General features: G+C 32.7%; 1 protein-coding gene across 1 annotated transcript; it reads left to right on the top strand.

The window, feature by feature from the left end:
* Positions 1-865: 865 nt before the first annotated feature.
* Positions 866-12,782, top strand: LOC147074824 (angiotensin-converting enzyme-like). Its single transcript, XM_085943254.1, has 9 exons — positions 866-1,245; positions 3,069-3,724; positions 4,325-4,629; positions 5,376-5,584; positions 6,933-7,044; positions 9,025-9,178; positions 9,623-9,878; positions 11,696-11,845; positions 12,472-12,782. Exons 1-9 carry the CDS (start codon positions 866-868, stop codon positions 12,632-12,634), a joined length of 2,385 nt encoding a protein of 794 aa, XP_085799380.1. The 3' UTR covers positions 12,635-12,782.
* The last annotated feature ends 3,651 nt before the right edge of the window (positions 12,783-16,433 follow it).

Here is a 16,433-nt window from a genome sequence, read left to right as displayed (position 1 = left end):
ACCGTCTGATGCCCCACACTTGTGTTTATCAAGTTAGAATATTCTGTAGGTACTGCATCATAGTACATGGCTATTTTTTATTAACCCTTATACACTTTCAAAGTTTGGTAGGTATAACCTACTCTGAAACTTGGGAAGAGGTTGTGTAACAGAACGAATACTTTCCGACTGCCTTTCTACAAGGCATGCTCGCTTTTCACTCTCTTGAATCGTTGAATCCCGTAGGTCACTTATGCTCTTGAGATACTTTTATCTGCTATCACGAGGGATGGTTTCCAATCCTGGCGTCCACAGAATATAAATTTATATGCACCTGTCAATTACGCCTACGTGATCGTAACCATGACATATTCTGGGTCAGAACTGTTTCCTCGAGTCAAACCTATAAAGCACCATTAGCGAGGGGTGTACGACTAGTCAATCCGCTCCCTAAAGACATAGACATTTTCAACGATATGCTCTGCATTTTGTTTTTAAAAATTTATTTTACTGTAATAAATTCTTCTCTCTTATGAGGGGGGGGGGGGGGGTAATATTTGTTATAATGTAAATCTCATGTTGTGAACATCCTGAATTTTGATTTGTTATGTCCACAATGTTTGTTCTCTTAAATAATTACCTATATCAATTATCAATGTTATTGATTCATTTATGTATGTGTCAAAATAGTGAACTAAAGGAAGCAGGTGAAATGTATTGTGCCAATCCAGAAAAGTGTATACATGTTAAAATTCACAATAAAGTGAATAATAAATTTAGTGTCGGATTTAAAACTTCGTTAATATTCGTGTTAATTTGTTGGGTGTTGACGACAGTAGCCGAACAGGAAAATGAAATACTATTGCCGCCAAAATCACACGTCAAAATGGACACCGGAAACGACGCCATTGCGGCGTGTCAGCGTGAGGATTACAAACAAATACAAGAGATATTTGAGCATTCACCTCAAAATGGCAAACGTGAAGACGCGTGTCGGAGTGAATTATACAATTGGCTTGAAGACATCAATAAACACGTTTTGAAATATAATGTATTAACAGCCGACTTCGCGTGGGAAGTGTCTGTAAATCCGTCGAACCCTAAGTTGGCGGGAAGGGGAGCTTTCATAGACAAGGATAGATCAAAATGGCGTACTGGTGTCTGCAACAAGATGGCTGATATTGATTTGTCTTTGGCTAATTATGGCCAAAGGAGGGAATTTTATCTGCTTTGCAGGGGAGCTACGCAAACCAGTAAGGAATCCGAGTAAGTTTTATATAATTATAGCATATTATGTACCTACTTAACCTACCTATTATTTTACTATAATAATTATATATTTTGACGTAACAGGCATTGTAGATTAGTTATCTTTCATAGCATATCTTTCGTCACAGACCAAAATACCTATGAAGTAGTTAAGTATTTCTAGGTAGGTATTATGACACGTAAAAGAAGCATTTGATATTATAAAGCCAGCGAGGTGGAGTCATCAGATGAAAGAAATAACTGAAAGAATCTTTAATACCTGTAGGTTTCCGACGTGTTTCAAAGTAGTCCCTATCCATATTTGTAAGGGAAATGATGAAGCAGAAGACTATGCCTAAAATCATTTTTACCACGTTTTTATTAGCTCGTATTCTTGTTTGTCCGGTACAGATGTTTTCTTGCTTGTCCAAGATTTGTATTGGACGATTGAAGATTTTTAACTAACTTCCCGACTAGCTAGACATTTCAAACTTTTAGAATATATCAGAACACGACGACAATGCGTTCTTTTAAGGCGAAGTCTTCACTGAGTCTTTTTTAAAGAGGCACCTAAAAAGGATTTCAAGTTATACACATTTATATTTTTTATAAAAATCGATGTTTTTTAAAATAGATATAAAAAATATTTATACTATGAATTTGTCAAAAATCGCTTAGGTGATGCTTAGAAAACTTAATAAACTAAATTTTAATAATAAATATGACCCTAAAATATATGTGATAATATGGTGCGGTCCGATTCAACAAATTCACATTTTTTACAATTGTAAGTTTATCTTTGACTTAAAATAAAAAATATTTTTCTTTTTAATGTTTTCAGATACATATTTATTCATTAATACAGTTGAAATTGTAAATTATCAAAAAAATGTCTCAAATTGCAAGCTTCGTATTTTTCCGCTAGGTGCCTCTTTAAAAAAGGCTCAGTGAAGACTTCGCCTTAATACTTATGTTTATGTATGTATTATGTAATGTAGGTATATATGTTTCGGAAAAAAATTGTTAACTAAATTACGTGCGTTACTATGGAAATCAATGTGAAATGTCAAAATGACATTTCAGTATTCTATAATATTTATTCAGTATTTCCATACAATAAAAAGTTTTTATTAATACATAGAATTGTCAAGTTTATTATGATTCAACAGAAAAATTAAAAACGTGGTGTATAATTTATCTTGTAATTATTATAATTTTTAAATTGTGTTGTTTATACCTACTTTTTTAAGATATCCAGCGCATCTATTCTATACACAAGACTGCTTTCGGCCACTACAACAGCTATCTAGCGTAGAAAAGTATCAAAATAATAGCACTTATTGTAACAATTACAATACGATAGTTGTAATTGTTACAATAAGTGCTATATTTTTACAACACCTCTCTTGGCTATGATAAATTTCAGAGCGAGATAATCAGTTTTGACTGTTTAGACAGCTAACTTAGTGTAATTGTCACAATACGTGCTAATATTTCGATACTTTCCTATCCTAGATAGCTGCCGTAGCGGGTCGAAAGCAGTCTTGTGTACATAACACATGGCCTCATAATTTATAGGTTACCTACGGATGTAAAATAGTCAATAATAACGCACGTTGATAAGCATTTCATGTATGACCTACTAGTTTAAATTATTTTAATTAGATAGGACTGATATGAGTCTCGTAGCATAATTATTGGTTAATGCACATATTGGCGCAACACCAATGGTTATACGTATTATATTTTAAATATGATTTTTTCTAGTGTGATATCTGAGTTGTTTTCAAGTTGTTCAAGTTCAAATGTTTAATAATTTTATTATGACTCCTTCGTTGCAGGATGCTAAGTTCAATTCTTGGAGAAATGCAGACGATTTACACCTCATCAAAAATCTGTATCCCAACTTTGAACACAACTTTCCAAGAGAGCAATCCGACAGACAGCCATGAAAAATATATAATAAACTATCTTAAAAATATAGAATCGGACTTACAACACCGAAAAGAGAATATCGCAGAAATTAACTCTATTTTATTGAAAGCTACATCCAAAGAAGAGGCCGAAAACCGTAAGAAATTCGATATAGACGTAATTTTAAATACGCTCATTGACAATAATGAAGAAGACGCCATTTTACCAAAAACTTTCACAGCTAAAATGGCCGACCATACATCTGAAACAGTAACAGGCGATTATGATAAAATTTCAATGCCGAATCACTCTAAAGGTGATGACTATTTTAATAACTTACGTATTTCTGATGAGGCAATAAGCGTTGCTGTCAAAATGACAGCTGAAAGCGGTGTTTCTGAAACGGATATGGATTTTATTTGCCTTTCCGGTGAGCCGGATCTGGAAAGATTAATGGCGCGAAGCAGACAGGAAGCCGTTTTGAAATGGACTTGGCTGGTTTGGCGCGAAAAAGTTGGACCACCTATGAAGGAAGTGTTTGCGGAAATGGTTGAAGTGAAGAATGCAGCCGCTAAGCGATCAGGTTTGTAAAATATAATTTACTTATCAGGGAACTCAGAAATAATGGGAACTGAAATACCTAACGGGTAAAGAGTAGCAGGCAACCGATTTCGAGTAAGGATGAATCCGGGATTAACTTAAATACCTGTCAAGAATACGTCATACGTCGAATACTGACAACTGCTCTCGGTTGATGCCTTGACGCTCATTTTATATTGGTCACACTATTTCACGTGCATAATGCGTGTTTCATTTTCGTAGGACTAAAAATGTAGTGTATTGAATGCCTATCGGAACAATATTTATTTTCTGTTATGTGGTACTGATAATGATCAATTACAGCGCTCGAAATGAAAAATTGTACGAACCGGAGCGCACGATAGTTTTCCGAATATCATCATCATCCTGAATCTATCCACTGCTGGATGAAGGCCTCTCCAAGCTGATTCCACTTTTCTCGGTCCTGTGCGTTGCGTTTCCACGTACTTCCACAGAACTTTATCATTCCATCGATCGAGCAGCCTCTAGGTCTACCTTGCGGACGTTTTGTACTTCTTGGATACTATTGGATGACTAAATTTGTCGAACTCTATATAATATAATATTCTATATGAATTTTTAGGTTATTCCGATTTGGGCGAAGTCTGGCGCGAAGAACTCGAAATTCCAGGTCTGCAAGATCTTGTCGAAAAACTATACTTAGAAGTCAAGGACCTCTACACCGCTCTCCACGGCGTCGTCAGGTACTTCTTGAGGCTGCACTACGGTCCAGAGATCGTCGAAGAGACAGGTGCTATTCCTGGCCACCTGTTAGGAAACATGTGGGCACAGAATTGGGACAAAGTTCTCGACTTGATAATGCCGCAGTCAAAGAAAATCGATCTTGATGATATTATCAAGGAAACCAACTGGACAACACGTGATATGGTAAGTTTAGATTAACTGGACTTTGTCGGCATCGCAGATGAAGATTTCTATTTATAAAACTTGTATTATTCTCGTTCCTTCCTTTATTTGAAAATGTTTTTAAACGATCGACACATTAACAGTTTTAAGAAAAATTTTGACCATATTTTAGCTCGGTATAACCGATAAGTAGCTTGTTATAAAACTGAATAAATGTATGAAGAAAATCATAAACTAAAATGTCAACGAATGTTTCCTCGTTAAATCCGAGATCTCGGTGTATCCGTGATCGTAATAACCGAGTGCGACTGTATTTACATTTCACGCACACAACACATACAAACAATTACAAACGTAAAAAAACACACAATGTTAAAACCAGTATCATACTATCAAGTGACCTGAGGATTTTTGTATAAAGCCTAACAGGCCCTTTTATATGTACATATTTTGTATTTTAGTATTTGCCCTAGAGATGGGAAAACTGGTCGATTTTGAAGACTAAGTATACTTACAACCAGTATAAAAAAATACTTAGTATAGAAACTTGTTCCAAAATACTTACTAGTATTTGGAATACTATATAGACTGTTTGGCGTGCGTATGCGACAAAAGTTTCGTACTCAAGTGAAACTAAAACCAACTCCATATCACCTCTAATTTGCACATTCATTTTGGTGCGCTGGATTTGTCCCGTGGTCTCACTCTCCGACTCTCGTGATGGCTCGTGATGGAATTTTTTTTAATCACTCGTATATTATTTCCAGTTGAAAAGGTCTGAAGATTTTTACACTTCCATGGGTCTGATGCCTATGACTGAAAAATTCTGGCAATACTCATTCTTCGGGGAAGAAACTAATAACAATTCAAATGATAGCAACGCTGATGTGAACGGCGACACTGATAATTCTGATTTCAAGAGATCAGCAAAATGTCACGGAACTGCTGCCAATATGTACATGCCCGGGGATTTTAGGTAAGCTTATATATTTTTTGAATGTAAATAAAAAAAAATATACATAGAAACATTTATCTCTTCTAAAACATTGGACGGAGTGGGACTATGAAACTTTTCAATAATATTATATATGTACATTCTTAATAAAATATACCATTATTCATTGATTATATCTGATTTGATACAACTGCAGAAACATAACTAAGTGTTCTGGCGCACAAACAAAAAAATGGTTTAGAGGGGGGGGTCCAGTTTGGGTAAATATCCGTAATATTTTTTTATTGATTTTTAATGTGGAAAATTTTGCAGGTGAATCTGCCTTCTACACTTACCCCGCATATACTAATTATAGCTTCTCCTCATTTTAACCACTAATGTACCTCAATTTCCCAGGTACGTTTACCATACCACCCCGACACTCCACACTTTCAGTCTAGTGATAAACTACTGACCTATAGGTATAACTAACGGTGTTCACCTACGAGCTATTGCATCCCCAAATGGTTATCAAATGCGCATGGCTTTAATGGTCATAATTATTTATTACGTTTATGTCGTCCGTACTCTCTTGTCTTTTAGACATACCGCGAGCGGAGAACTACAAGGCTCTAAGTGTTTGTCCTTGGAGAAACAAAAGTAACAATGAGGCAGCTTAGAATACTACTTCATTGTTGGGTTTGTTTTTTCAAGGACGAACACTTAGAACGTTGTAGTATTAGGCTCGCGATACCGCAAGTGTATGCGCCTGTAGGTATTCAAAAAATGAAATGAATAGAACTTGAACACACATCCATTGCAATCCAAACTAGAATAGTTAATACCATAAAATTTGAAATAACACCGCAGATACGTAGTTGTTGCGTCTGAACATTGAAAAACCACATGAGTTTTTTTTGTCAAGCCTGGGATTCAAACCCGTCACCCACAACATTATAGGCCGACACGTTACCCACTTACCCATCATCATACTGATCGTCACATGCCATACAAAATCATTTGCACTCTGACATCCATTGATCAAGTTATTAATGTCAATATCTTGATTTCAATTACAAAGATTTACACTTTAGGTAAATAGCGTAGTTATTAGGAAGTATTTACAACAAAGACACTTGGATCATTAAGACTGGACTTCAACTGTTATGGCCACGAACAATCTACCCACTCAAAAACCTGCTTCAAACTAATAATAATTATAAAGAAGTAATTAAGAATTTAATACACACAGTAAAATTAAAAAAAGTGATTTCTTGCAAAGTAAATTGGTTGAACATAACCATTCGTCCTCGAATTATTGGTATCACTAAAGGCAGATTAATGTTGGGTATACAGACAAATAAAATAATATGTTTAATTTAATTTTTAGAATGATATACTGCGCTGGATTAACTATGGAAGACTTCTACGTGATACACCATGAGATGGGACATATAGAGTATTACATGTCCTATGATAAGAACCTACCAACCATATTTCAAGTAACTAATAAATTTTATTTTCTTATTCAATGACATCTGTTGAAGTTTTTTCCAAGCTAATTCATTGTGATTAGGTGGTTATCTACCGGGGGCATCTTCTCAAATATTATGTTTTTGTAATATGTAACTATTCCAAATTCAAAACGCATTATTTTGATATCCACTCATTTTACAAGATTTAAAAAAAGACAAACGAAGATCGCAAATACTGTCACTTGCATACTATCCAGTCATTTTATAGATAAAAAAAAAACAAATGAATAACTATTCCATCTTCTGTCACTTGGATACAAACTACATTTATATGTCAATATATTCTCTAATGTCAGAAAGTGTCATTTTTTAAATGAATTTTTATTTCATTTTGAAAACACTTCTGAGAAAATATATTATTTTCTTTTCTTTTGACCATGTCCGATTCTAATAGGATCATATGGGGCTCTACAGAGGGGCTCTACAGAGTGGAGGTTTGTATTAACAGATTTAATTTTTTCGAGAAATGGATGTCAGCTACTTGCTCAACCTATATATATTATAGATATATATATATTATAAATGTATTATAACCAATCTTTTTGAAAAAAGTAGGACTCAAAATTATGTATGTTCAATAATTAGAATGTTACATTCTTAAATCTTGCGAATTATTGAATGATTTGATTGATACAAATTTTCAAACCTATCGGAAAAATTTAGGTACCTACCCTGTGATTTTTTATAAGTAATATATGAGGCGTCTAATTACAAAAAGCGCCAAGTCCACAATTCAATATTTTCGGGAAACAACGTTTTTATGTTTCAAGCTTAAATTATTTGTTTTAACATAAGACTATTTTTTCTGTTGTATTATAATATGTCGAAATTAGAACCAAATGGCAATTTGTTTCAGCCGATAAACTCTTAAGTGTAATAATAATAAAGGCAAAATAAAATTGAACGTAGCGCTACTTGTACCTCACTTTTTAATTTATTCCGCATAAGGCACATATTTCCGTGGCACTGTCGTGAGTTTACCAGATGCTACAGCATGAGAGACGCCCTTTTCAATATTGAATGTTCCCTTATTGGTTAACTTAAACACGTGCGAAATCAACCAAGCTTTAAATAATATGAAACACGGACTTGGCGCTTTTTGTAATAAATAAAGACTTAAAATATTTTTTTTCGTAAGGTTATGTCGCGTTTTGGAATTATTAATAGATCAATACATAGTGTGTAAAATTATACAAAGAATACGTGCGTATTTTTTTTTTTCGATTTTCACCAAATATGGACTTAAGGCTTTTGGGAATTAGATGCCTCATATTTTCTCTCTCATTTTTATTAAGTTTTTTGGCCAGTATAGATCTAAGAATTACCATCTAACAAAAATACATGTTAAGTGGGCAAGCTAAATATTATTAACTTATTTACAAATATTTTTTTAACATATACCTGTATATTATTCAACTTTTACGCAATATTAAAACCAAACTTGAAATTTCAATTATACAAATTATACTAATCAAATTTTTCATTAACAAAATAGCAAATTTCACACCACACTACATTTGCTCCCATAGGGAGTTGTTCTGGGAAACTAGTCAATGATTAAAAATATTCTTGTATGCTAATAGTGAAAGTGATGTTGTAAAAAGGTTACTAAGGCTAATGATTAAATATTTAACTACTAGTCATTTCTCATTGCAAGTAATTTGTAGGACTTATGCCTTGAGATTTATTTGCCTAGACCGCACTCATATTATATGAACGCCTTCAAGCCGAATAGATTTTTTTAATAATAGAACTGATCAAACAACTCACCCATTCCTAATCTAAAGTATCACACGGCGCAGTGGGTGAAGAGAGGCATCTGCTCATTTAATTAGGCCTGCGAATGTCTCGGGAGCAACCTAAGACTATAGTTGCCATGTTTGCCCTCGATGATGAATTCAAAACTGCCACAATCCAAAATTTATTTTTATATTATATTTCTTCCAGGATGGTGTAAACTCAGCATTCCAAGAAAGTGTTGGAGATTCAATAATGTATGCAGTTTTAACTCCTCAACACTTGCAAAGGCTTGGTCTGATCCAAGATAAACAAGTGTACATATTCCCAAAACCATTTATCCACAACACCAAGCAAACGAACAGTGAAGATTTTAGCAAACATGTCAATAATTTGTTAAACATTGGACAGGATCAAATCCAATTGGATTACTTTTGGCCAATCTCTCAAAATATTGGCCAACTACCAAATATTGGTCATTTAACAGTTGTTGATCATTTTGAACCAAATATCATTGAAAATGATCTTGAAATTTTAGTCAGTATTATGCAAGAAAATATTGATGGTACAAAAGACATTAATACAAAAACTGGTGTTAATTATAATTTGAATGATTTATATTATAATATTAACAATGAAGAGAAAACTAATGGTGTTTTAAATGGTAATTTACCAAAGAATTATGTTAAAAAAGGACAAAGCACTGTTCATAACAATAATCAATTAAATGAAAATAATTTAAACAAAATTGATGATGTAAAAGGAAATAATATTGAGGATGATATTGATATAAGAAACAATCCAGAAGAATTGGATTTCGATACAGTCTTACTTCTACGACAGGCTCTGTCTAAAATTCCTCAAATTCCATTCGGTTTTCTTATCGACAAGTATAGGTGGGATATATTTGCTGGAAAGATCGCCTCCAATGATTACAATAAAGAATTCTGGAGAATAGTCAGAGATATTCAGGGTATCCAGCCTCCGGATGGCGAAATGAGAGGCGAGGAGTATTTTGACGCTGGGGCAAAGTTTCATATTCCAGATAACACTCCGTATGTCAGGTGGGTTGATGAATTAACACTACATAAATGTTGAACGTTTTATATTAATTTGGACATGTCCAAAGGGGCGTGGAGAAAAATTAATAAGTATAATATACTGTTACCATTGTAATAATAGATCAATGACACGTGTGCATGCAGTGACGTCCCTAGACAAAATGCCGCCCCATTTTTATACAGTATTTTTTATCATCCTTACATGACCCCAACATTTAAGAATTGTGTTGTATGGATACATTACTAACAAAATATATACCACTAAATCCAATTTAAATGCCTCCTCTACTTCGATAAACAATATTGCAAGTCCACGGTTTCAGATACATATAAAAATACACCTGACAACTTTCAAAACACGCGAGCTAGGTGAGTAGGTACCTATGTAAGTGCCCACCTATAATTCAAAATATAATTCGCAAATATTCACGTCTTATTGCTGGTCATCAACAACAACTGGACAACAGAAGTAAACTAGACATCGCGAAACCGACGAAAATAATACAGTCCTGTTAAACCTTTTATGTTAATTCTTAATTTCCAACCAGTGAGCTGATTTTTTTAATCGAAGGATATTTTCGTTTTTAGGTACTAAGTTTACGTACCTATTTCTATATAATATACCTAATGAGTCTGCTCGATTTGCCGCCCTTCAAGTGACTGCCACCCCCAAGCGACGCTTAATCTGCCTACCCCCACGGGACGTCACTGTGTGCATCAATGTATTATTGTAATTGTGATTGATTGACCAAAGCAGGACTGGTTTAATTTTATTTGAAATTGACGTATTTTTAGCAAGACACACACGCCTTGCAACGAAAACAAAAATAACATATTCTTGGATTTCAGATACCTACCTGAAAAAAGGTCAGTTATCCGTCATGCTTGCGAACACGAACAAGCATTCCATTTAAAATGTAATTTCTCTAGTCTTGTTTTTTTTTTGAGACAAGAGAGCATGATCTCGAGAGATCTCGGCCAATAAGTTTTATTCCATAACTTTGTGTATTGTATAATTATCATATAAATGTACTTTGTCGAATGTGTATAATTTAATTAGTACCGAAATAAATGTGTTTGTTTGAAAATGTGGTGCCGGTTGTCAATTACCTACCCTCAATTATTTCGTATTGTTTTTCCAACCATTCCTCACTAAGTTATCATTAGTAACACACTACTTATAGGTAAACGGGACTGTCTGCTAATTTGATGTAACATAATATATGTTTTGAAGTTTGTCAAAATCATCTGATTTTACAACGTTTTTCTTAGGTCATATTCTTATTTGTCCGGTACAAATCTTGCAATCGATTTTTAACTAACTTCCCGACTAGCTAGATATTTGAAACTTTTAGAATATATCAGAATACGATGTCAATCATTTTTTTAATACTTTTAGCCATCTTTAAGTAGAATTGAATTCATTTTTAGTTAATTCTGTTTTGTATGAAAAGTTATTTCGATACCATTATTGGTTGCTAGGGGGTCCTAGCAACTAAATTATTAAATAATATATACGTGCGTTACTATGGAAATCAATATGAAATGACATTTCATTATTCAGTATTTCTATCAAGTACAATTTTTTTTGATCGTTTAAGCTAGTCAAGTCAAGTTTATATGATTCATCAGAAAATTTAAAAACGTTGTATATAAAAAGTTCTTTTTATCTTGTAATTATTTAATTCTTAAATTCTGTATAGGTTTATTCATTCATGCTTGGATGAAAAATGTTTTAATAAATAATTAATTATAATATGGAAATATCCAAAATTACAAATACATGTATTATCATCATGTAATATTCATCAATATTGCAGATATTTCCTGAGCAGTTTTCTTCAAGTGCAAATGTTCAGAGGAATGTGCAAATTAAGTCTTTTCGGAGACACGTCTCCTCGTCATGAGTTACCAATGCCACTGCATCGCTGCGATATCTACGGATCCAAGAAGGCTGGCAACAAATTGAGGTAAGTTTACAGTCAGATATACATGATACAGTACCACTTCCCATAAATATCTTCGCATTCTATACGTTTGAGTTGCGCATGCCGCTCACGCCCCGCAAAACGCTGTTCACTTAGGCCTTACAGTAAGAAGTTATCTATTAATGATATCCAAATTTTTTGGATATTTTTAATCCTGTTTCTCCAATTTATTCGATTATCGATTTCATTTTAATGTACTCTCAAAATATTTTATTATGAGAATTAATTGAGTCTATATTTTATTGATTTTATGATGTCACATTTTCTGTAACCCTCCCTCTATCCCTATTGTCACCAATGATCACCAAGGTCCACTATAGTCAGACCGTGAAACGAAACTGTAAACTTTGATGTAGGTACTACTTGAAGAAAATAATGATTGTTGTATATTGAAATATAATAGTTTGAACTAAATATGCAATCGAAAATCCTTCATTCATTGCGAACCGGTTACCGCATATCATTCGAAGATAATCGACAATTAGCACTACCATCGTAATTCACAATTCAGTGCCTCGGCCTGAATATAGTCAGCATTGTCTTATCAGACACCCCATTATCATATATGGAAGACGCCTAAATCACAATTTTTTTTAATTTCTTTACAGAGAGATGATGTCCAAAGGAAGTTCAATACATTGGTCAGAGGCCCTCAATATACTGACGGGAGAGTCCACCATCACCTCGTCAGCTTTACTCCAATATTTTGAACCACTGCAGAAAATCTTGAATAAAATAATTGCAAAATATAATATACCCATCGGATGGTAAAGTGATTAATATAATGCAATTTGATGACAGTGCAATTATTGCTAATGTAAATTGAATTATTTGACAACGAACTGACTTAAAATATATATCAGCTTCTCACGCAATCAATGTTACATTTTAAAATTTAGAATAATTATTTTGTTTATGTTACTACCATCTATGATTTATTTTTGTAAGATGCAAAAGCAAAATGAGTTATTTTATTAATGCACAGATGTCAATGTAAGTTAATGTTCCCTTATAATTTTTAGCAATAGAATCGTACAACTAAATTACTGACAATAATAAAAAAAATACTTCTATAATTCCAGTTTGTTTTAAAGGAATAAATTATGGAATATTTTCCCTCTTATTTCCTATAAAAAAATTCTACACAAATGTATTTTTGTAGAAAACATTGTATGTATTACAGTTGTCTGATAAATAAAAAAGCTGACATATTTATTGTGATGTTTAAAGGTTTATTCAAAATTTTCTTTGTATAAATTATTATCTAATCTAATGTATTAAAAATAACAAAAATATATATTTAACAATGAGCATTTACATAAATTCTTTGATTCATAATCACAATATCAGTACGTATTAGGTATTAATAATTAAAATACTGCCTACAATCTACATAATATTGTCAACCGTAATATTAAACATAAAACGTAACAAAGTTCTTTCAGTGGAGCGATACCTCATTCCATTTTTTTTTTTTGACCATGTCCGATCCTAAGATCATACTGCCAAAAGTTAGTAAATCTTAAAATCATGTAATGGGGTAAATGCAATTTGAAGTTTGACTTACCCTCTGAAATCAGGCATATATCAGATGACCTTGAAATTTTTCTATAGCATATGTCGGCACCCTCGCAACTAGGGATTCCAATCCCGGAATCCCGAATCCCGGGATCCCGGGATCCCGAGCTTTTTTCGATACCTATGAATCCCGGGATTGATAAACATAATCCCGGGATTTCGGGATTGATTTTTTTATCCATTTTTATGGAAAATAAAATAAAAGCGAAAATATAACAGAAAAAATACTTTTAATAAAAAATAACTACATTAGAAATAAACTGAGTTTGAATGAAGTTTGATTTATACCCATGTGTAGGTTGCCGATTCATTTTATTTTTTCACATAAATTATTAAAAATTGAAAGATTGGAAAAAAACAATGCTTCGCACTATTAACAAAGTTATTCCACCATGATATCATACGTTTTACGGCAGTTTCAGATTTGGCTGACTAATTAGATTTATGAAGCGGAAAGGCCATAAGTACGCCATGATTATTTGCTATACTATTTTAAATCTCGCTAATCCATTCATTAAGTCTTTACTATCAGAAACAGCAATCTCCTATTAAATTCACATTATTATTTATATTACAATATTATTTACTCTGTTAAACTTGTGTATTTACAAGATTGAACGTATGCAATATCAACAATAAAATGTCTTAAATAGTATAAATTATACTAGATTTATTTTTGACCGATTTTATCAATGTTATTTATAAATATAAAAATTTTATATAAACAATGAAAAAAATGCCAATCCCGGGACCAGTCCCGGGATCAAAATTTTGGCTCGGGAATGGATTCCCTACACGCAACTAAGCCGCCACAAGTCCAAATTTACGTGTTTTGAATTAATTACTACGTTTCATTGTCTATCGTTCGTAGTATATGTACCGAAAATTTCATATCTCTAAGTCATCAAATTCAAGTCAAAACTTCATTCAATATCTAAACATATTTCAAAAACACAGTACAAAAATGCGAAAGGTAAAAACTTCAAAGCTGATTTTCTCTGTTTGACTTTTTGGATTGTGGCAGTTTAGTTGCGATGGTGCGATGTAATTGGGACCGAAACAATACATCTTAAATCCGCTTAACGGGGACCAAAATTACTTAGCAAATGGGTTTAATTGGAGCTTGTTTAGAAAAGAAAAAGACACGCGAGCAAGACAGAAATAGTGTAGGAATGTGAAATTGACAGAGACAGTTTACGACTGTTCACTATTCGAGGGCTTAGTGTCAAACAACACTATCTACAAAAGTGCAACTTTACAGGAGAGCCAAAAATCGTTATTTTAGATTCTTGTAACTCAACAAGGGAAATGTTTATTTAAAACCTAATGTTAATATTTTATAATTTATTGTGTATTGTACATTTATCTTGCTTATGATGATGTTAAAATTTATAGGGATAGTTTTTAAAAAATATGAAAACAAGGGTAACTTATGTAGTTAGCGTTAAACTTTACTGACGATTTAATAAGAAATTAGAAAAGATTGACATAACGTTGTTTGACTATCATGTAGCCGTAAATGTAAAATAATGTTATCTCAAAAAAAAAAAACACTTTTTTGTAGATAATGTTGTCTGACTTTAAGCACTCGAATTGCGCTTGTATTTTTTGTGTTTTTATAGTTTTTATGCATTCATCTGGAAATCGTAACTGCGGAGACTCGGATAATGTGGACCCACTGTAGTGTACATAATAAATTTTTCACTCTAAATACCTAAATTATCGACTTTTGGCAGTAATCCCACGATATGGACCTCTACAGAGTGGATGTTTGTATTAATAGATTTTTATTTTTACGAGAAATTGATATTAGCCACTTTGTCAGCTGAATGCAGAACTATTCTAACTCACATTTGAATTATTTTGCAGAAGAGTTTTTTGAAACAGCCTACTTCAGTTATTTATTATTTATATGGACAAGTGTATGCACCATTTTTTTCATCAATAAACCTACTAAAATATGATGCATCCATTTATCCATAAAAATAATAAATAATTTCAGTAAGTTGTTTCGAAAAACTCTCTCCTCAGAAATTTCAAATGTAAGTTAGAATAGTTCTGCATTCAGCTGACGACTTGCTCAACCTATTAGGTCCATACTGTGACTCAAACACAAATTGGAAAACACTATGTATGTGTATTTGCCAAACCCGGGATTTATAGCTTGGACCCACGATGGGCCAATGTGTAAGACGCTCAGTCATCGTGAGGTTAAAACTTATTACGACAATGTAAAAGTCAGAGAAAATAGATGCTTTTCCTGTGATTCATCAGTTTCATAATAATCGTAAATTAATCGCTGGATCATTTTTTATATTATGGAAACATAAAAGTCTAAATATCTGACAAGACACTCATTTTTTACAATCTTATAATAATGGTAAAGCAAGGCAGCATTCCACTGAAGGAGTTCTGTAATATTCATAATATATATATATATATATACATTTTTACATGAAAAACACATAATAATTATTTTATTAGTATAGGTACCTATAAATATAGATACTCACATATCTATATTTAGCATCTGAATACAGACATAACATATTATGGAAATGTAGAAAAAAATATTGATTTTCATATATTTTTTTAGATAATTATAATTTATTATATCGGCAGCGTTATAAATATTCTTCTAAAGCAGTGCTTCTCAAATTTTTTATACCACGGCCCCCGAAATCAGTAAAAAAAATCCAAGGCTCCCACTCCCTAAAATTTGAGTCTTTAGTGACCAACAGTAGGTACTTTACCATTAATTATTATTATATATACATTGTTATGATCATTTTCTAGATTATGGTGGATCTATTCTTTTTGGTGTCACCAAAAGTTCCATACAGAAAAGCAAAGCGTCATAAATTTGGGAATAACACGATATCTTACAAAAATCATTAAGTGTGTATAGTTTGTAATATCAGTAGATTCATCCAGTTGTATTGCAAAGTTGCTCTGTTTAATGCGAGATATTAATCAAGTTTTATAATTTTTT

This window comes from Rhyacophila brunnea, unplaced genomic scaffold (assembly GCF_057557595.1).
Source record: "Rhyacophila brunnea isolate RB1 unplaced genomic scaffold, BYU_Rbru_1.0 scaffold_15, whole genome shotgun sequence".
Classification (NCBI taxonomy): domain Eukaryota; kingdom Metazoa; phylum Arthropoda; class Insecta; order Trichoptera; family Rhyacophilidae; genus Rhyacophila; species Rhyacophila brunnea.
This window is presented reverse-complemented; position numbering and strand designations above follow the sequence as displayed.

Excerpts from the sequence above, each read along its gene's own strand:
- LOC147074824 (XM_085943254.1), top strand. The coding sequence starts at position 866 with ATGGACACCGGAAACGACGCCATTGCGGCGTGTCAGCGTGAGGATTAC. Across the intron at positions 1,246-3,068 it reads CAAACCAGTAAGGAATCCGA|GATGCTAAGTTCAATTCTTG; the intron begins GTAAGTTTTATA and ends CCTTCGTTGCAG. Across the intron at positions 9,879-11,695 it reads GATAACACTCCGTATGTCAG|ATATTTCCTGAGCAGTTTTC; the intron begins GTGGGTTGATGA and ends TCAATATTGCAG.